Source organism: Acomys minous (assembly GCF_964271855.1).
Source record: "Acomys minous genome assembly, chromosome: 15".
Lineage (NCBI taxonomy): Eukaryota > Metazoa > Chordata > Mammalia > Rodentia > Muridae > Acomys > Acomys minous.
In genome coordinates, this window is record NC_140497.1 from 95,807,890 (window position 1) to 95,828,713 (window position 20,824).

Genomic DNA, 20,824 nt, shown 5'->3' on the forward strand with positions numbered 1-20,824 from the left:
AACATTTTAAGAATTGAGATTTCTCCTCCCTTTATAGTTCCAGCATAAGAAAGTCAGTATGGAGTCAGCAGTGTAGGTTACATCCCAATTCCTCAAAGAGGATGAATGGCACACTGAAAACAACCCAGATGTCCACTCCTACTATAAATTAAAGTTTAAGGCATGAAAATATTTCTCTTACTAAAAGATATAAATTTAATACTATATAATAATATGAATAAGATAATATATAATATAATATATAATATAGTAATATGAATAAGAACTTTTACCTCAGGATTTTATAGCAAAGATGATATGTACTATTTATGCTAATAAGCATCACTAGATAATTTTGTTTTCTTTAAATTTACTTACTTAACTTCTAAATAACAAGTTTTATAGTTAAATTGTTAGACTATCCCAGACAAAATTTCCTTCCCATGTACTGGAGGAAACCACCCATAATAGTTTGGTTTTCTTTGGGAACTGTTTGTTACCTGCTTTCTACAGTGTCGTTACAAGCTAACATCTGAACGTACTTTTCTCTTGTACTTAACCGAGTCATAATAACTGCAGTAGCTGTGGTGTCAAACTGCAACAGTAACAGAAGCACAGAGATTAGCCAAGATCAGAGCACATCACCGGGCAGAATCTTTTCCTTACACAACTTTCCTTTCACACTGAGTGGTTCCTCATAACAGTAGGCCAAAAGGACTAAAACCTGCTTCTGAAATTTGATATTAACAAAAAGTATAACTTTAAATATCTCCTAAGTATAACTGTAAGTACCACTTTTGTTTCAATATAACTTAATTTTGACTATGTTAGAGTAAAAAAAAAAAACCGTGTAAACTGAGTTAAAATTTAAGATTTAGTGTAGCTTCCATATATGCTAACTAGTTTTTTTTGTTGCTGCTGTTCAGTTGGTTTTTTTGTTTTGTTTAGTTTAGTTTAGTTTAGTTTTGTTTTCTGAGACAGGGTTTTTCTGTATGACCAGCCGGGCAGTCCTGAAACTTGCTTTGTAGACCAGGCTGGCCTGGAACTCATAGAGAGTGCTGGGTTAAAGGTGTGCATCACATGCCAGGCTTATGCTGATTAGTTTTATGTCAACTTGAGAGCTAAAGTCATCTGGGAAGAGGGAACCTCAATTAAGAAAAGACTGCATTGTATGCAGCTGGGCACAATGGCGCTCGCTTGTGATCCCAGGACTCAGGATGCAGAGGCAGGTGGATCTTTGTGATTTGGAGGTCTACAAAGTGAGTCTAGGACAGACAAGGCTATACAGAGAAACCCTGTCTCAAAGAACAAAAACAAACAAACAAACAAAAGGACTGGACTGTAGGCAAGCCAGTAAGGAATTTCTTAATTAGTGATTGATGTGGGTGGGGCCATCACTGGGCAGGTGGTCATGGGTTCTGTAAGAAAGCAGGCTGAGCAAGCCATGTCTAGTAAGCCAGTAAGGAGCGCCCTCCATGGCCTCTGCATCAGCTTTTGCCTCCAGGTTCCTACACTGTGTGAGTTCCTGTCCTGAGTCCCTCAGTGATGGACGGTGATGTGGACGTGTAAAGCAATATAACTCTTTTCCTACCCAAATTGCTTTTGATCATGGTGTTTCATTCCAGTAACAGTAACACCACATAACCTGGTATATTTAATTTATCCTCTAAAATTAAAAACTTGTGTCATATAACACTTTGATACTTTGAATATGATTTTCTTCCAGAATGTTCTCTTAGAATCTACAAGAATGACTTACTCATTCAAGCACTTATCAGACATTTTTTTGAGTTAAATGTGGGAATATGGGATGACTTTTAATTATAACCTTTAACACTACAAGCCTGGAATGTTACATGATCTGTAATGCACAACAGTCCTTTACAATGAAAAGCTGCCAAGACTACCAGGCTCGTGGCATGTGCTGTAAGCTTAGGAGTAATTAGGAGGCAGAAACAGAAAGGTGACACGTTTGAGTTCAGCCTCAGCTACATACAGAGATCCAGTTTCTAAAATAAACAAACATAAATAACAAACCATCTTTAAGAATAAAAGGTGGAAAGCCCTTTTCTTTCTTTATGGGCACGCACTCACACCCCTCTTTCACAGAGCAGTTTAGACAGAGCTGGGTGTGAAGAGTGCACTATACCCCAGTTAGTGCGTCATGTCTGTTTATTTCTCCATTAAAGTTGGAGAAATTACACCATTTCCAATCTTACCTAATTATGAAATGCAAATTAAAACCACACCACTCCCTTCTTTGCTATATTTAGAATATTGAGAGAAAGGAAGGAAGGAAAGAAGAAAGAAAGGCAGACAGACGGGCAGGCTGCTGCCCCTTACCTGAGGCCTGCCTGCTCTCCCGATCATCTGCAGGATGTCTGTCTCACTGTACTCCTCAAACATGCCTCCAGTGTAGTGCATTGTAGACTTTATAACCACCAGGTGAGCTGGCAAGTTCACCCCCATAGCTAGAGTGCTGGTGGTAACTATCAGATTGAAAGATAATCAAACCTTATAACTTTATTGCTCTGGGGAGACACTTTCTTATAAAACATATAGTGATATAAATGGAATAAAAACTGTAAGAAATTTAGGAAAAGGAATAGAGGATTTTATAATCTAAAATAATAATGTACCCTAAAAACAAAACAGCTAATAAGTTCTTTTCAAATTGAACTGTTTAATAAAATAGTAAAGAATTAAACCCTGCCAAAGAATTCTCTCTGTCTGTCTGTCTTTCTGTCTCTGTCTGTCTGTCTGTCTGTCCATCTGTCTCTCTCTCTCTCTCTCACACACACACACATGCACACACACACACAAACACACACACACACACAATTCTTTTTAAGTTCTAGGGAGAAATGAATCAGAGTATGTACACTTTTTCCTCTATCCACAAGAAGTATGCGTTACTTACAAAGCACTGGTAGATCTCCAGTAGTGAACAATCCTTCCACCAGTTTTCGATCTGATAGCTCCATTCCAGCATGATGGTAGGCAACACCACGCACCAAGATATCTGCAGTAGGAACACACCACCTGCTGGCCACTGCTGCCATGGCATCAGCACTGACCCTCCCCGCTGTGTGAGAGATGCTTGTCAGAAGTCATCTCTAGGCTACTGGCGTGGTAGAAGGCTTGGATTGCCCTGCCTGAGGCTCCAGGTTAGTTTCCAGAAAAAAAGAAAGAAAAGAAAATTGTCTTTAAACCTACCTTTTAGCTTTGAATCCCTTATAGAATATGCAGACTTCTGTAACCTATTAAAACATAAAACTATTGTTATTCCCTGTAACATCAGGAAATTCTGAAATAATTTGTTATTTTAAAGATAAGAGATTTTCACACCATCATCTGAAACCTAACTTTTAAAAAACAAAACAAACAAAACTTCACAAGCTCGTACAAGTTTTATTAAAGGAAAACTTTCCCCATATACTTTTTGCAAGTCTGTCTTGGCATGCTTCCAGTAGTATAGGAACGCCCCTGGCAGTGGTAGCCGGGGTGCGCTCTGGGGCAGTAGTAGCCGGGGTGCGCTCTGGGGCAGTGGTAGCCGGGGTGCGCTCTGGGGCAGTGGTAGCCGGGGTGCGCTCTGGGGCAGTGGTAGCCGGGGTGCGCTCTGGGGCAGTGGTAGCCGGGGTGCGCTCTGGGGCAGTGGTATGGGAACGCCCCAGGCAGTGGTAGCCAGGGTGCGCCTTAGCAGTGTCGAGTACTGAAAGCCATCTGTAAATGGCAGGGGCATCTCAGGGAAAGTGTGGGAGGAGGAACAGAAACACAGGACACTGTATGAAATGCCTCATGAATATATGCCAATAGGGGCAGCAGAGAATATTTAGCCTTCCTGTTCAGAATGCATTGTCTATAACATTAAACTCACTTCTAAACCAAAAATTTAGAGAAAAAACAATGCAAATGGTTATTATGTGCAAGGGGTCAGAACAAGAAAGTTGCTCCATAATTTGCCCAGGAATGTTTGTAAGAAATAAGAAGGTGGGTGTGGAAGGACTGTGAGGGCACGCAAGGGCTGCGCTGGGGGAAAGCAAAGACAGGACTGGGGAGAAGGTCAGCAATAAAGCAGGGAGCTTCCATGCACAGGGCCCCACTCCAATTCCTAGTGTTACAGGAACGGAAAGAAAGACAACTTTTAAAACCCCTACATCATTAGTAAGCAACAAAACAACACAAAACAAACAATAACAACAAAACAAAACCAAAACATAACTTGTTGTTGCATTCTATGCTTCTCCCTGTCAATGGCATATGTTCATAAACATATTATTTATGTAAAGAAAATTAAGCTAAAGGAGAGGAGGAGTTAATTAAAGAGTTTTGATAATTTAAAAGGAATTCTGAGTACCCCATGATGGTGCTTTCTATTTCCTTACTGCAGATATGAAACTGTGAGGAATAATTTTCTCAGTCACAATTTTTTTTAAAGGATTTACAACAAAATGAAGAGTAAGGTGTGGTGGTGCACGCCTTTAATCCCAGCACTCAGGAGGCAGAGGCAGGCAGATCACTGTGAGTTCAGGCCAGCCTGGTCTACAAAGTGAGTCCAGGACAGCCAAGGCTACACAGAGAGACTCCGTCTCAAAAAACCCATCAAAAAGAAAAAAGGAAGAAAAAAAAAACTTGAATGAAACGAAGAGTAGGTGAAAAGACATGTCCTGTTACTAATAACACACTGTGGAATACACAGGAACTTTAGAAATGCTGCCTTGTGTGAGTATCTAAGTCAGTTTACTCTCATGTCCTGAGGCCTGGTTAAGACAGGGAAGCCAACTGATGCTGGGTATGGTAATACACGCTCATAACTCCAGCACTCGGGAGACTGAGGTAAAATTGCAAACTTGAGGTCAGATGCAGCCACAGTCAGACTCTGCTTCAAAAATAAAATAAAACAAATACTTGAGGCTGGAAGGCTGGTCATGTAACTCCTGACAGCCTGCGAATAAGGCCCCAGGTTTCATCTCCAGTGCTGGAAAAAAATTAATACAAAAAAGAAAAGAGAAAGTTATATAAGTTGAAGTTGAGAGAAATACTATGCCTGAAGGCACAGAGGTGGTGAAAGTGAAGTGCTGTGATTTAAATCTGTGTGTTTAATGCCTCATTCCTTCCAGTGCTGGCATTTCACTGCTGAAAAACTTCAAAGCTATAAAAAGATAGAGATTTTTAAAAAGTGGTGGGAAGAGCACAGAGTTAAACTTCCCTTGAGTTATGAAGAAGAGGACATAAGAGAAAGTAAAATACTGCACATGCTTCTGTTCAGAGAATGATTGCCTGAAACGAACAACCACACTGTGTGCACCACACAGAGAGAGGGGTGACCTGGCGCGAAGGCAGCCTGCAGCCTGGTGCTTCTGTCTCCACAGGAAGACTGGGCCAAAAGCATAGTGGGATTTGCTTTAGAAGAAACAGGGTCTATGCAAAGGGCCACTCAGAGAATTCCACACATCTTCCACGACTGCTTCCAGGGCTGGTCTGCGGTGACAAGGTTCTGAGCAATGACGTCTTATCCCTGACTTGATCATTGCATTCACTGCCAACTAGTAGATGGCTCCAAGCTACTTACAATTCCTTTGGCCTCTTTTCCCTGCACCTACACTTCTGTTTTTAATTCCACTTTCACATTTTCCCATTCAGTCCACAAAGAAACTGTTATTTCATTGTGTCGGTAAGAAACCCATCCCACTTCCTCATTTCTCCTAAGTGACCCCAAAAGTCCTCCTAACTCCCACAAAAAATTAAAACCACACACCTTAGTTTCTGTTCCACAGTGACCATAAATTTGGCGTCATTTACAAGAACAGAAGCAGCCTGCTGCACACCTTTCCTTGTTGCACAAAACTAAAAATAAATCAGTATATTCTGTATCAATCAGGTTAAAAACTGAACATCACACCCCAAACCAGCAACTAAGAATCCATACCACAAGTGTCGGCTTCTGGTCGGAGTATGTCCGTATAACACTGTAAACTTTATAGTTGAGGGCTAAATCAAACTTGAACTCAGTTTGGTTACTACCACAGGGGAAACCCAGGACCACTTTCTGAAGTTTCACAGGTCTGTGGCTCTCATCCATTTTCAGACACACAGCAGGCCTCTCACCATCTGACAGCCACTCTGCAATCTGGGAAACACAGAAGCGGGTGCATTACATTTTTTTCTGGTAAAGCTCTATAGCTAAAAACAACACAATTATAGACACTTTAAAGTCAAGGTCTGAAAGTATTTCATGAACTCATCTTTTTCAGCATTACCTATTCCACCAATATTCCTCTATAAATATAGATACAGTCAGTGCTACCAACAGCAGTGCTTCAAGACTGTAAGGACATTTGTATGGTAGAGTTCTGACTTGTCATTAGTATGAGCCCAAACTAGAATTAAAATAGATTTGGTCATAAAAATCAAAGTACCCGTGGCACTGTACGTCCTGGTTATTGTTAGAACTGTTCCTGAAATGACCGAAACCTCTGCACTTCCCTAAACACGAGCAACACAGTAGCAAAGCCATGACTGTCTTATGATGATTTTCTCATCAAAGAGCAAACAAGCTTTTTAAGAATACTTATTCGTGTGTGTGTGTGTGTGTGTGTGTGTGTGTGTGTGTGTGTGTGTGCGCGCGTGCACGCATACACAGGGGCAGAAAAGGGCATCAGATCCCTTGGACCTGGAGCTACAGACAGTTGTGAGGTTCTGACTGAACTGTGACCCTCTGGAATATCAGGAAGTGCTCTTAACCTTTGACCCACTTCTCCAGACCCATATAAACTCTCAAGAGATGGCAGTGCCAAAAGCACACTTCAGGCCCAGCATTTGAATTACTGATAAGCTCCTGATTCTGTGGTAAGCGTCCTCATCCCCACGCTCCAGTTAGTAACTGGGCTCTATGCCTTGCCATAAAAGTGGCCAGGGAACAGTTTCTTCTTGCACAGGCAGGAACACAGACATAGTTGCAAGGTTATTATGGAAAAGAATAAGAACATACAAGAATGTGCAGTTCTATAGCAATGGATGGCCAAGGATGAACATTTTTATTTTGTAAGTATATTGAGGAAAAGGACAAGAAAAGAAGCCAGTGTTCACAGAACCAGTGACTACTGTAATGAAGAAACTTTCAAGAATGTGATGGTATTTTTATAATTGCTACAAATCAATAAAAATATAGTATATCAGTGTGAAAAAAGGTAAAGGACATCACTACTTGGTTAAAAAAAACTTAATGTTGATTAATTATTAAAAATAATTCACTCAACAAAAAAATCAATGAAGTAAAGATCTTAAAAATAAATATGTACATTTCAGAAATGTTTACTATCATAAAATAATTTCATTATTATGTTATCTAATGTTAGTATACTAAAAATAGCTGCTAACAGAAAATAGAGAAATGACTTCTTAAATAATCAAATGTAACATTTACTAAAGGCAGTGCCTCCTGAAAGTGTAACTAGTCTTTGACATTGTTTATTCTATATCGTACTAAGAAAATAAGTATACCTTCAAAGATATGTTAACTTCAGTAGTTTAGAACAGAAAGTGGAAATAACACTATATTATAAGGTTAGATAAGTATATTAAAAATCAAGCCACACGGGGCTGGAGATATGGCTCAGAGGTTAAGAGCACTGACTGCTCCTCCAAAGGTCCTGAGTTCAATTCCCAGCAACCACATGGTGCCTCACAACCATCTGTAATGAGATCTGATGCCCTCTTCTGGCCTGCAGGTGTACATGCAGGCAGAGCACTGTATACATAATAAATAAATAAATAAGTCTTTATAAAAAAGCCACAAAAAGTAAAGAATATTTGATGTGATGGAAATGTTTTATAGGTAAAAACAACAAAAATATGTATAATGAGTCTATGGTGCTCTGGTTAAGATGTACTTTATGAGCTAGGTGTGGTGGCGCACGCCTCTAATGCCAGCACTCAGGAGACAGAGGCAGGCAGGTGGATCTCTGTGAGTTCCAGGCAAGCTAGGGCTACATAATGAGACTTTGTTGTGGGAGGTCTCTGTGTGCTTTACAGCCAGCAGGGACATGGTCCAGGTGAGTTAAGAATGAAACTTGTTTTAGTGTGACTTAGGAATTAAGTGCTGGATCAAACTTCAAGAGTCTGACACCAGCTGCTTTATTTTTAGCAGTATCTAAGCACAGAATATTTTTGGAAAAAAAAAGTTTTCTAGTAACAATTAACCCAGTCTCAAATGAACACCTGTTGGGGGGGCACAAAGGTCTTTCTACCCACAGATCCCTAGGAAAACCAGGAATGTTAAACATGGGGAGGAGATATCTGTTTTTCCACCCAAAAACTTGGGAGTGGATATTGTTAAAGACCTGGTGTCTGTTTTGCTATCTGTGGCAGCAGACCTCACCAAATCCCCCAGAATGTTTATCCCAGCCTCTCCTTCCCTAGCTCCCAGTTAACAGAACCCACGCTTAGGGGGGATGTCACATGGACTTTACAGCCTGCTGACCTCTGTGCTGTCTCAGAGGCCACACCAGATCTGGACCCTTTGGCGTACAGTCCGCCCTCACGGTCACATGCACTTTGTAGAGGGGTTTCTAAGTAGTCCCACCTTCAGCTTTACTGTGCATCTGGAACCTGAATGACTCTTGCCTGGAAACTCTTTTCCAGATAGTATCATATTTAAATATGCTGACAACGAGCCTCATGGAGCCAGACTCCCCACGTCTGATCCAGGTTGATGAAGTCAATCTGAACTGAGTTTTCATTCTCACCTCTTTCTAGATTCCTGCCTACATCGACACCTACAGGGTCCCCTCAAACCACAAATAAGATGTGTTCACACTGCGATTCCTTATAAACTACTACCTCTGACTTCTTTCACAAGAATGAGCACTGTTGACTCAGAGACGATGCCCAAGGAGAACGACTGAGGTAAGCATAATGCCTGTGGGTGTCAGGCGTGCCTGGCTCTAAGATGACACAGACGTCACTTAGGCTGCTGTGCGTACATGTGTCTGTAAAGTACAGACCCATTAGGGTCTGGGACAAGCAGAACATAGACTCTTGGGGACACAGGAGGATCCTGACTCAGCAGCTGGCAAAGGGTCACAGGCTGTAAACCACATCCTTCCCATGCATCCCAGGACAGCAGCTAAGCACGCGGCCCTTTGAAGAGATGACTCCGTGTTTCACTTTTCCTTGCTTACTATGTGCACAAGGACTTCTTGCCCTCTATAACCTGTCTTCTCATTTAAAAGAACAAAAGTTCTGTATTGTTCTTGAACATGAATAAAACCAGCTGTAATTTTAGGAGTAAGAAAGATAAAGATAAACAAATTTGCCATTGGAAGAGACAACATATCAACTACTTACAGAAATAATTTCTAAGAGTACCAAAACCATCATAGGATGGGAAGTAAAAAGGAATGAGAAAAAGTAAAACTGTATACTAGCTTTTTAGACGTTTTCTTAGGGGCTGGAGAGATGGCTCACAGGTTATCAGCACCGGCTGCTCTTGCAGAGGACCTGGGTTCAACTCCCAGCACCTACGTGGCAGCTCACAAGCATCTGTCACTCCAGTTCCAGGGGATCCAACACCTTTTTCTGGCCTCCAAGAGCACAAAGCATGCACAAACATACATGCAGGCAAAACACCCATAAACATATCATGCAATAAAAAGTTTGCTTAGGACTTAAAAGAAAAAGTCTTATGTGATGATACAAAGTATAACACTACAAATAACTGTCTGACTATGACCTCATGACCCAGCATACATGAAATCACCCTCATGGACACCAAGGGCAGGTCCACACAACTGCACTTGTGCAACGATCACTAGTGCTGACCACACACAGGCATATGGAGCTGAGGGAAAGTGCATGGTCACCTCAGCCACTGTTTTTATTCTCTGTCACACAATTAGACAGTCAGCTCTTCCATGACATATGACTAGCCAAGCTATATGGTGTCTGAAATAAGTGAAACCATGAATTTTAGATAAAAGCTAATAACAGATTTGCACTGAAAATATTCTATGACATTTTTATCAACTTTTATAGCTGTGGCTTTGTTACACCAATGATGCCTGGCACTAACTTCCTATGTACACTTTCCTACTAAACTTATTAAGTGATTGACAGGAAATATGATGTTCCCTGAGATCAAAATGACTACATATCCTGTAAATAATAAAAGTCAAGCAAGTGAGGATTTTGCCTTACATCCTCAGCGTTGGGAATGGTAGCAGATACGGCTACAAATCTTACGGGCGCAGGCACGGCCCTTCTCACGGCCCTAGATGACGAGTGCACAGTCTTCATTCTGCTAACCACAACCTCAAGCGTTGGGCCACGGTGCTCATCTTTTATAACGTGCACCTAAGGAAGAAGTCAAGAGAATCATTAGTTACAAAACTAAAAATCTGTTTACTCAATTAAAATATACAGTAATGATACTTTCCCTTGAAAAAAATAAGCATTTTCCATTTAAAAGGGTTAAGTCCATTAGTTTACCAAAAATGTCATTTCTTTCTATGCATTTTTAAATATTATTTTATGTTTATCTCTAAAAATGAACATTTTCACTACCTCATCAATGAGAAACAGGCGAACCAGGTGGATGAAAGAGTTGTCTCTCAACCTCCTAGTCAGGCTGTCCCACTTCTCCTATAGGAAAAGCACAAAGAAAGGGCAGTATTTTAGTTGATTCTTTAAAATCTCTGCAACGAGATAAGGATCAAAAGTCACTTAAGTGATTTTAAAAGCTTCAAAAAACCACGCCTTCAGTCTTAAAAAAATTTATTTAATTACACTCTTCATATTTACATGTGTGGATGTTTTGCTTGCATGTATGTCTATGCCACACATGTATGCAGTGCCTGTGAAGACCAAAAAAGGCTATCCGATCTCCCGAGACTGAACTACAGATGGCTGTCCACCATCATGTGGGCGCTGGGGATGACACTCAGCTCCCTAGCAGAGCTCTAGTGCTCTTGACCATGGAGCCAGCTCTCTAGCTGCTAACTACACATGATTAGGTCCTATCAAGGCACCACTTCTATAATCACACTTGGACAATGAATAAAGGAATAAACATGACTATAGACCAGCCACAATTACACACTGGATTTGCTTTACTCATTGTTCATGTATGTGGTCATTTCTCTTCCACATTTATTTATGCGTGGTTTCTCCATATCCTGAATACTAGTACCTTTTATGGTAATTTGCTTATGTTGAAAATATGTGCTTCTACTTTGTATTTTATTTTAACAAATTTTCTTAACAAAGATAAATATTTTCAAGTAAATAATGAAACAAAAATAATACTTACTGGAGTTGTCATAATTATATTGGCATGATGAATCTCAAATAGGTCATCCATTACGGTATCTCCAGTGAGTTCTTTACAACTCAAGCCTATTGGTCCAAATTTTTCTTTCCAGTCATCAAACCGCTGACTACAAAGGGCTTTTATTGGCGCCACTAAAATAACATTTATTTTAAACACCAGTGTAATTTTAAAATTGTTTTCTCAAAGTCTAGCTAATAAAATTAGGCTAAAAATACATTTATTGCTGTGTCCTACTGATAAAGTAAAAGGTGACAATACAAACATAGTAAATTATAAAAGTAATCATCAGGGAAAAATGACACACAAGTGACTGCTCAGGCAACCCCAAAATGGGAGAAATCAAGCAAGTGAGTAAGGCTTCTTCATGAAGAGCCTTTGTTACGAGCCACTCTTCAATTGTGTGCATGTACTACTGTAGGGGCCTAATGAAGTGTAAACCTACAGAGGAGAGCAGATGCATCCATGTGAATAACTAAGACTGTAAGACATGATTACTTGTTATTTTGACTGTTCTCTTTTAAAAATATAAAGTTCAAATCTTTACTCAAGTATTATTTTTTTTTCTTGAGACAGGGTTTCTCTGTGTAGCCTTGACTGTCCTGAACTTGCTTTGTAGACCAGGCTGGCCTCAAACTCACATGATCCACCTGCCTCTGCCTCCTGAGTGCTGGGATTAAAGGGGTGCGCCACCATGCCCGGCCTCAAGTATTATTTTTATGTACAACTCTGAAAAATATGTTACAAATGTAATGTAAGAAATGAACCAACTGTGGCACGTATTTACTAAAATGTACAGAGGGCTGGAGTCACACTAAGTGGCAGGCTCACCTAACACAGGGAAGGCCTGAGCTCAGTGTGCAGAGCCACACTCACATGTGAGCAACAAAGAGGGGGGGTGTGGGCTGGCAGTGCTGTGTGAAGGGCTTGTCACAGCTCAGCCACAGCACCACAGCTAAACACATTAATAATGTATGAGCTACCAAATAATTTCTACGTCCTGAATTGACTTCATTTCTGCTTCAATCTTTGATTATAATTAATCATAATTTTCACAGTATATACTTACTATAAACAATTTTCATGTTGGACCATGGCAATGGTACTTCCATTAACAGCCTTGTTATTGCTAGCTCAAACACCACAGTTTTTCCAGAACCAGTGGGGGCACAAATCACAAAATTCCTATCTGTGTACAGAAGCTGAGATAAAACTGAATTAATTATTATTATATAGAACTTTTTTTTTTCCTCAACTGTCCAGAAAACTTTAAGAAGATGAGGACTGTTGCTCCCAATGCGTCCACCTCTACAGCTCCTCACTGCAGCCCTGCTCTACAGCTCCTCACTGCAGCCCTGCTCTACAGCTCCTCACTGCAGCCCTGCTCTACAGCTCCTCACTGCAGCCCTGCTCTACAGCTCCTCACTGCAGTCCTGCTCTACAGCTCCTCACTGCAGCCCTGCTCTACAGCTCCTCACTGCAGTCCTGCTCTACAGCTCCTCACTGCAGCCCTGCTCTAGGCATTTCAAACTCAAGCACAGCACATCTTGTCACATCACACTATTTTGTCAAAATGATATGCTGGACCGAAGAGGAAATCATTCCTTTACACTTCAGTAAAATTATTATAAATTTAATAAACACAAGCCAACCCACCTATGTGACTCTCATGCTTGCATTTACAAGTATTTACTAATCTAAAATATACTAGCATGCAGACTATGCGCCCACTCCACCCCGCAGAGGAGGACAAGTAACTAACTGTGAGATACTTACATCATCAAAGGCTTTGGACTGTATGTAGTTGAAGTAAGGGAATTCTTTGAATATACTTCTAAATTTTGATGCTTTGAATAACATTAAGAAATTAAATATTTCAGGATTTTAAAATATTTACTTTTAACATAGAAATTCAGTTACAATGCTATTGAATCCCATAGTATCTAATGATAAGGCTTTAACAATTGCTATTTTAGCATCTTAAGAATTAATGGAAGGGAGCTAGAGAAATGGTTAGGCAGTTAAGAGCACTTATCTTGCAGAGATCCTGGGTTAGATTCCTAGCCCCCACTTGGTGGTTCATAGCCATAATTCAAGTTACATGGGATCTGATGCCTTCTCATGACCCCTTTAGGCACAAAGTAACAATGAGGTACAATATACATATATGCAGACAAAACACACATGCAAACAAGATTGTTTAAAAATAAAAGAAATGATAATTATTCTACTCTGCTTCCACATTCCTTATTCTAAAAAGAACTTGTAAAACCCCAATGGGAAAACAAAAGCTTATATAAGGGATATAACTTGAGAGGTAAATATGATGGAGATTTGAATATGTGGAGACATGCCTATCACAACTATTATTTTAGTTTGTTTTTTCTTACTTGTCTTGACTAAGACACTGATTTTTATATTTTCTTTCATGTTTAACTTTTCACTTGTTAAGTGCTGATTTTGACTGGGTTTCATTTGTTGAGATGTGTTTCTGGTCATTTAATCTTGAATCTTTTCTTTTTTTATATTATTTGTGTTGTTTAATAATTATCAGCATATTTGATCAATAAGATGAACTTGGATCACACTTCCCCTATTAGAAAGTTTTAAAATATTAATAGAATATAAAGAGTAAATAATCATCCCAGTCTCTAAGGCAGTGGTTCTCAACCTGCAGGTCATGACCCCTTTGGGGGGAATCAAATGACCCTTTCATAGAGGCCACTAAGACCATCAGAAAACATAGATATTTACATTACAATTCATAATAGTAGCAAAATTACAGTTATTAAGTGGAAACAAAAGTTTTATGGTTGGGTGTCACCACAAAAAGAGGAACTGTATTGAAGGGTCACAGCTTTAGGGAGGTTTGTGAGCCACTACTCTAAGGAGAGACTCTGCTGCCCGCCTCAGGGATTTTTAATGGCCTCTTGTTGTGAAGTTGCAATTGGTCAACTATATTTATTACCACTATAAGCAAAATGCATTACTAGATCTAGGGCTACAAAAGAGAATGAGCTCCTACAGGTGAGGCCTTTAGAATTTATTAGGGTGCTGGAAAGATGGTTCAGTAGTTTAGAGTGCTTGCAGCTCTTGTAGAGAATCCAAATTCTGTCCTAGCACCAACGTCAGGTAGCTCACCGACACCTGTGATGGAGCTCCAGCGATCCACTGCCCTCAGCTCACCGACACCTGTGATGGAGCTCCAGTGATCCACTGCCCTCAGCTCACCGACACCTGTGATGGAGCTCCAGCGAGCCACTGCCCTCAGCTCACCGACACCTGTGATGGAGCTCCAGTGATCCACTGCCCTCAGCTCACCGACACCTGTGATGGAGCTCCAGCGAGCCACTGCCCTCAGCTCACCGACACCTGTGATGGAGCTCCAGCGAGCCACTGCCCTCAGCTCACCGACACCTGTGATGGAGCTCCAGCGAGCCACTGCCCTCAGCTCACCGACACCTGTGATGGAGCTCCAGCGAGCCACTGCCCTCAGCTCACCGACACCTGTGATGGAGCTCCAGCGAGCCACTGCCCTCAGCTCACCGACACCTGTGATGGAGCTCCAGCGAGCCACTGCGCTCTTTTGGCCTCTATGGACACCTGCATACAGGTGGTGCATATACAGACAGGCAGGAACAGCTACATACACACGAATGAAAATAAATACATTTGAAAGCACAGCTGTCTGACAACTATTTTATAAGGTATTTGAGTACTCGTGGATTGTTACCGTGATGTCTCTAAAACGTTTCCGTCGGATTACAGGACTCCTGTCTAAATCCCCCTTCCCTCCAAGCAGACGCCTATGAGCCCTGAGTCCTGCCTCCCTGCTGCATGCCTCTTGCTCCTATTCTAGACACTCTGACCCGTTAGCCTTACACGCGCCTCCTCTAGTTATAACGGCCCCTACTGTTCAACAACCGGCATGCACCTGCCATGACATCTCTCATGTGGCTTTGTGCTGCAGTCTTCTCTCGCGTTTCCTTGGCTCCTTCACCTTACTGCTTACACCTCGCCATCTTAAAAAGACTTGCCCTGTGTATCTTATCTAATTCTGTATCTTGATCCTTCAATTCCAGCAGTCCTGATTTAATTCTCCTTTACCTTATTCTACACTTTCTTTCTCTATAATCTCATCACTTTGTGAAATATCATATAATATATTTACACACAGTTACAATCACTCAGATCTACCTCACCCTCACTTTCCATCACGAGAACAGTAACTCAAGGACAGAGATTCGATCTTTTCTCCATTGGCATATTCTACAGGCACAGAACAGAGCCTAAGTTCATTTAAGTTCGCAAGTATTAAACCATATAGTTAATTTCAAATCTTCATTTTACTTTCAGCAAGTCACAATACTGTCATAATATATACAAACAAGCAGGCACACACACATGCACACAAATGAAAATAAAAACTTATATATATATATATATATATATATATATGACAAAATAAAAATAAATTTTAGAGTTTGTCAGTCTATCAGCATTTGAAAGAATCACATTTTCCCTCAAGGAATGTTTTTCCATATGAAATCTTTATTTATAACAAGCCTAGGAGTGGCCTATCATGCTGGCTTTTCTCTCATTAGATAGTTCTACATCAATTTATATTCACAAAAATGAATCTTTCATATAGAGTAGATGTAGATTCAGTCTCCCAGTGCACAATAAACCTCAGCCGTTAAATGCGTCATCTATCATCACTGTCAACACTCAAAATCAAATTTTCTTTTGTTCCATAAACTTTCAGCAGTATGCTACAATCATTTGTTACATGAGGTGTGCACAGCTGAAGATGGCAGGGCTGCAGCCGGAGCAGCCTGACAAGCTCTCCTGAGGACTCAATTATAGTAAAGTACTGAGCAGGAGTCTGCAAATATATGTGTCCAAGCAATCCAAAAACTCCTCTCTTTTACTCCAAACACATACTTCTAAATAACAAATTACACAAGATTAGTGAATTTGGCAATATATAAAATTTTAAAATAATAAGCCAGTGTGTTGAGCATGGTGGCGCACGCCTTTAATCCCAGCACTCAATAGGCAGAGGCAGGCAGATCACTGTGAGTTCAAGGCCACCCTGGTCTACAAAGTGAGTCCAGGACACCAAGGCTACACAGAGAAACCCTGTCTCAAAAAACCAAAAGTAAAATAAAATAAACCACTGCAAATAAGTGTAGACAGTGGCCTCAATAATGACATCTAAACAACAGAACCAGCAGAATATGTTGTTGTAACATGAAAAGCCTTTGGCACTCTGCAAAAGATAGTGTTAAACATCCCGTCATGCAGGTAACCGGACAATATTTTAAATTACATGTTGATATATAATATAATTACATTTCTCCCTTTCTACCCCATCCAGCCTCTCTCATATACCCTTCCCTGCCCTCCTTCAAATACATGACTCTTTTTCACTGTTTCTGCCTGCATATATTTATGAATATAATATGCATACTGGTGTTTGTATGTATGTTTTTGGGGCTGACTTTGGAACTGTAGAGGACAACTCTCCACTCCCAGCTGTCCTCGGTTGCTGTAGTTCTCTGTGTAGGGCTGAGGCCTCATGGACTTTTCCCTTCCACCCTGACATGTGCATTGGTGTCATCCTTGTCCAGCTCACATTTGGGTAGCCATGGTACCCAAACTTTATGAGTATAGTTTCTAATAGGAGACACTCTCACAACAAACGCCCCCATGTCTGCAATGTTCCCTGAGTGGGATGCGGGAGTGTTTTGTAGCTGTATCCACTGGGACTGGGCTCTACAAGTCTGCATTTTAATTGGTTGTGATTTTCTGTAATGGACTCTGGCTATTGCAAAGGGAAGTTTCCTTGTTAGAGGTAAAGATCACCCTTTTCTGTAGGTAAAAGGACACATGTTTAGAATATTGTTAGCAGTCAAGCTGGAGTAGCAAAGTGGCAGTTGTAGGTCCTCCTCAGATCCACTACTGACTGCTGGGCTGGGTGTCCAGTACCAGCGTGACTCCCTTCCCCCGAGGGGGCCTTACGTCCAGTTCGAGAGCTCTTGTGGCTCTAGGGTACATGGGCCACCACTGCACCCTTATGAATATCATGCCATGCTGGTCATTAGCATGTTCGTAGCATCATGGCTCCCTCCTTCGGAGGCTCGCATGGTATTTCTGATACTACAGAAGCTAGTCCTTACGGACAGGCCGTCTAGGTCTAAGCAGACAGCAGTCAACTGCCTATTACCAAACTACTTCTTAAGTTCCCCTTCTACTGGTACAAATGCATATTATGCATGTGTATGTGGCACCCCAGATGTTGGCCTCAAGTGTCTCCCCTTAGCTTTCTGTTCATATATTAAGTCAGGCTCTAAAACTGGAGCTGGCTGTTTCAGGCTATGGCTAGCACTGGCTCTGCCAACCCAGCTTTTATTGGAGTCTACCATTGGTTCCCTGTTTGTAGAACGATTTGGGAAGGATTAGGAGGTGTGGCCTTGTTGGACAAGGGTGTCACTGGGGTGGGCTTTGAGGTTTCAAGCCACTGCTGCTCCTCTCAGGCTTCTCGGGCTTCCACTTGCAGACCACAGCTGCTCTCAGCCAACATGCTTGCTGCCTCTCTGCTCTTCCATCATAGATTCTTTTTTAAGTTTTATTTTATTTATTTATTATGTATACAATGTTCTGCCTGCATGTACACCTGCACACCAGAAGAGGGCACCAGATCACATTATAGATGGTTGTGAGCCACCATGTGGTTGCTGGGAATTGAACTCAGGACCTCTGGAAGAGCAGCCAGTGCTCTTAACCTCTGAGCCACCTCTCCAGCTTCCCATGATAGATTCTTAACCTCTAAAACTGTAAGCCCAATTAAACACCTTCTTCTATAAGTTACTTGGGTCATGGTATTTTATCACAGCAATAGAAAAATAACAAAGACACTGCTCAATACCTGAAATTCACTGCCTGCTTTGCAGATGTAAAGGGGGTATTTCTACCAGAATATTCTGAATACACTCGAGTATCCACATTAGAAATGGCCAGGCATGCAACCTTAAATTCATAAACTTCAAATAAGGTTCCTTCTAAGACAACAGTCAATAAAAATGCCCTCAATTTCACAAAATGTCCCGTCTTCTTGTAGTTCACCAATCGTGTTTATATTTATTTTAACCCCACCAAAAGAAGTGATCTGTACCTATATGTAAGTAAGTACAACAAAGTTCTTCCAAGGCTACAAATCTGATTTCTGTGTTGTATTGTCACAGACTGAAACAGTTTCCAAGCTGGACCAGCCTGCAGACCACACTTGGAGTAGCTCTGACTGTTAATACAGTGTATCTCTTACATGATACAAGATTACGTTCCCATCCTTTTCTATGCTAACCAAAATAAATCCACAAGAGTACAATGAAACAAAAAAATTAAATATATGATTTCATAAATATAAAGTAGCTATTGTAAAATAAAGGATACGGATTTCTGTGACAGCCTTCAAGGAACCTAAGCCATTTGGGGTTGTGCCTAAAAAATTATATGGATATTTTTAACCATTTCCATAAAACAGCACCAATAAAATTTGTATAACATTTTACTGAGAGGCAAGTTAAATATATTAAGATATAGCTAAAAAATAATGCAACATAATAAAGAAATGCATAAATTACACACGGAGAGAGAACTTATTTACTCTATATTTTTCTTCATGTTAAGAAATGCAAATTAGTTTGTATTTTAATAAGAAGCAACTGAATAAGAAATTACCTTGAATGTCATGAGGCTGAGATGCAACAGAAAAGGATGGTACTTTGAATATGTTTTCTCCAATTCCAGAAGCAGAAAAAGCATCATTTGCTTTGAATTTGTTTGCAGAATGTTGAAGTTTCTGTTTAGTACTGCTATAGTTCAATGAATTCTCTTTGCTTACATTTGTTTGGGCAAGTTCCACTGGGCTAATATGAGAATCCAAATTTAAACTTTCATTAGCACATTCATGAACATTGCCACATGTTCTAGATAATCTCAAACAAACTAACCACCATGTTTTCTGCAGTTAACACAAAATTATCCTCTTAAAAATATCCTTAACAACTGGGCATGGTGGCGCACACCTGTAATCCCAGCACTTGGGAGGCAAAGACTGGTAGATCTCTGTGAATTCAAGGGCAGCTTGGTCTAAAAAGCAAGACCAGGCCAACCAAGGCTACACAGAGAAACTCTGTTTTGAAAAAACAAAGCAAAAAACAAACTAACAACAACAAATCCTTAACTAGAGTTTATCTCTTTTTATTTTCCTAAAACTCTAAATTTTTGTGGCAGATTGTCTCCAAGATGGCTCCCGTGATCCTTGTCTCCTGGTTGTCACAGGCTTTTATGGTCTACAGTCTGAACCACTAAATCAGAACTGACCTGTGTAACTCGTAAAGCATTCTAGTAACTTCCAAGGCTAAGTCATAAGGACACACTCCCTACCACAAGGATACCATGGGAACACATTTTAAAAGCCTGGAGAGGTCCATGTGGAGAGGCACTGAAGACTCCTGTCAGCGGTCAAAACAGACCTGACAAGATAAAATGAGTAACTGACAAAAGTGGCCAAGAGTCCTTGGGAAGTGTCAGGTAACCAAATACAATGTGACATTTTGACTGTGGCCCTTTGCAAAAGCCCAGTTATGCTTTTTTTCATGGAAGACCCCAGGCTTAAACTACTAATTAACTTGTTCCTAACAAATAAAACTATGAAAACTAACAAAGTTTACTGTTGTTTTAAGCCACCAAGCTTTGGAATAATTTATTCATTGCAATAGATATCTAATTAAACCTATGAAAGTCAGCTAAGTGCTGAGGTGAGGAACCCACTAAATAAATTATACTAACAGTTGTTTCTCTGATCAGGTCACTGTAGGATGCAGAGTTCCTTGTGTAGTGTCTGGCCTTGGAGACAAAAGACTTCAAAAGGGGGCACAGAAGGGAATCTGAGGATGATTCCTGGGCGTTAGGGAGAGACAATAGGCAGCCAAGCATGTGATCTCCACAGGTGTGAGGAGGGAAAGGAAGTAGCACTTTCCGAGTTTGAAGTGAGAAAGCAGACAAGCTCTCTGTCAGTGTGAGAACAACTGCGGGAAGGAATGGCTTCGGCCTGTGCTAGTGCATTTCCCTCCAGAGCAGTGGTTCCCAACCTTCCCAACGCTGCAACCCTTGACCACATTTCCTCAAGCTGTGGTGACATCAACCATACAATTATTTTCATTGCTACTTCATGAATGTAATGTTGCTACTGTAATGAATCTTTATGCAAACATCTGTGTTTCCCAGTGGCCTTAAGTGACCCTTGTGAAAGGGTTGTTCAACCCCCAAAGGGGTCATGACCCACAGGTTGAGAACTGTTGCTCTAAGAGGACAATTTTTCCTTCCATTTTCATATCTTGCCTTCAGCTAGCCATATTTTTTTTTCATTTTTCATTTTTAGGTTGTGAAACAGGATTTTCTCTTTAACACAATCATGTCTGTCTGTCTGTGCATTTTCTCTAGGGAGATCCC

The 20,824-nt window shown here is 40.7% G+C and overlaps 1 protein-coding gene across 3 annotated transcripts in view; it reads right to left on the reverse strand.

Moving 5' to 3' along the window:
• Positions 1-20,824, reverse strand: part of HFM1 (helicase for meiosis 1) — an 87,265-nt gene that overhangs the window by 54,378 nt on the left and 12,063 nt on the right. For all 3 annotated transcript variants that reach the window (XM_084759556.1, XM_084759554.1, XM_084759555.1), the window contains exons 5-17: positions 19,049-19,236; positions 18,761-18,808; positions 13,082-13,152; positions 12,375-12,507; positions 11,288-11,439; positions 10,543-10,620; positions 10,177-10,332; positions 5,909-6,109; positions 5,738-5,826; positions 3,196-3,239; positions 2,900-3,001; positions 2,323-2,468; positions 480-574 (exon numbers count right to left, since the gene is read on the reverse strand). In XM_084759556.1, coding sequence (XP_084615682.1) covers positions 480-574; positions 2,323-2,468; positions 2,900-3,001; positions 3,196-3,239; positions 5,738-5,826; positions 5,909-6,109; positions 10,177-10,332; positions 10,543-10,620; positions 11,288-11,439; positions 12,375-12,507; positions 13,082-13,152; positions 18,761-18,808; positions 19,049-19,236 — 1,503 coding nt within the window. The remainder of the gene's footprint in view (positions 1-479; positions 575-2,322; positions 2,469-2,899; positions 3,002-3,195; positions 3,240-5,737; positions 5,827-5,908; positions 6,110-10,176; positions 10,333-10,542; positions 10,621-11,287; positions 11,440-12,374; positions 12,508-13,081; positions 13,153-18,760; positions 18,809-19,048; positions 19,237-20,824) is intronic.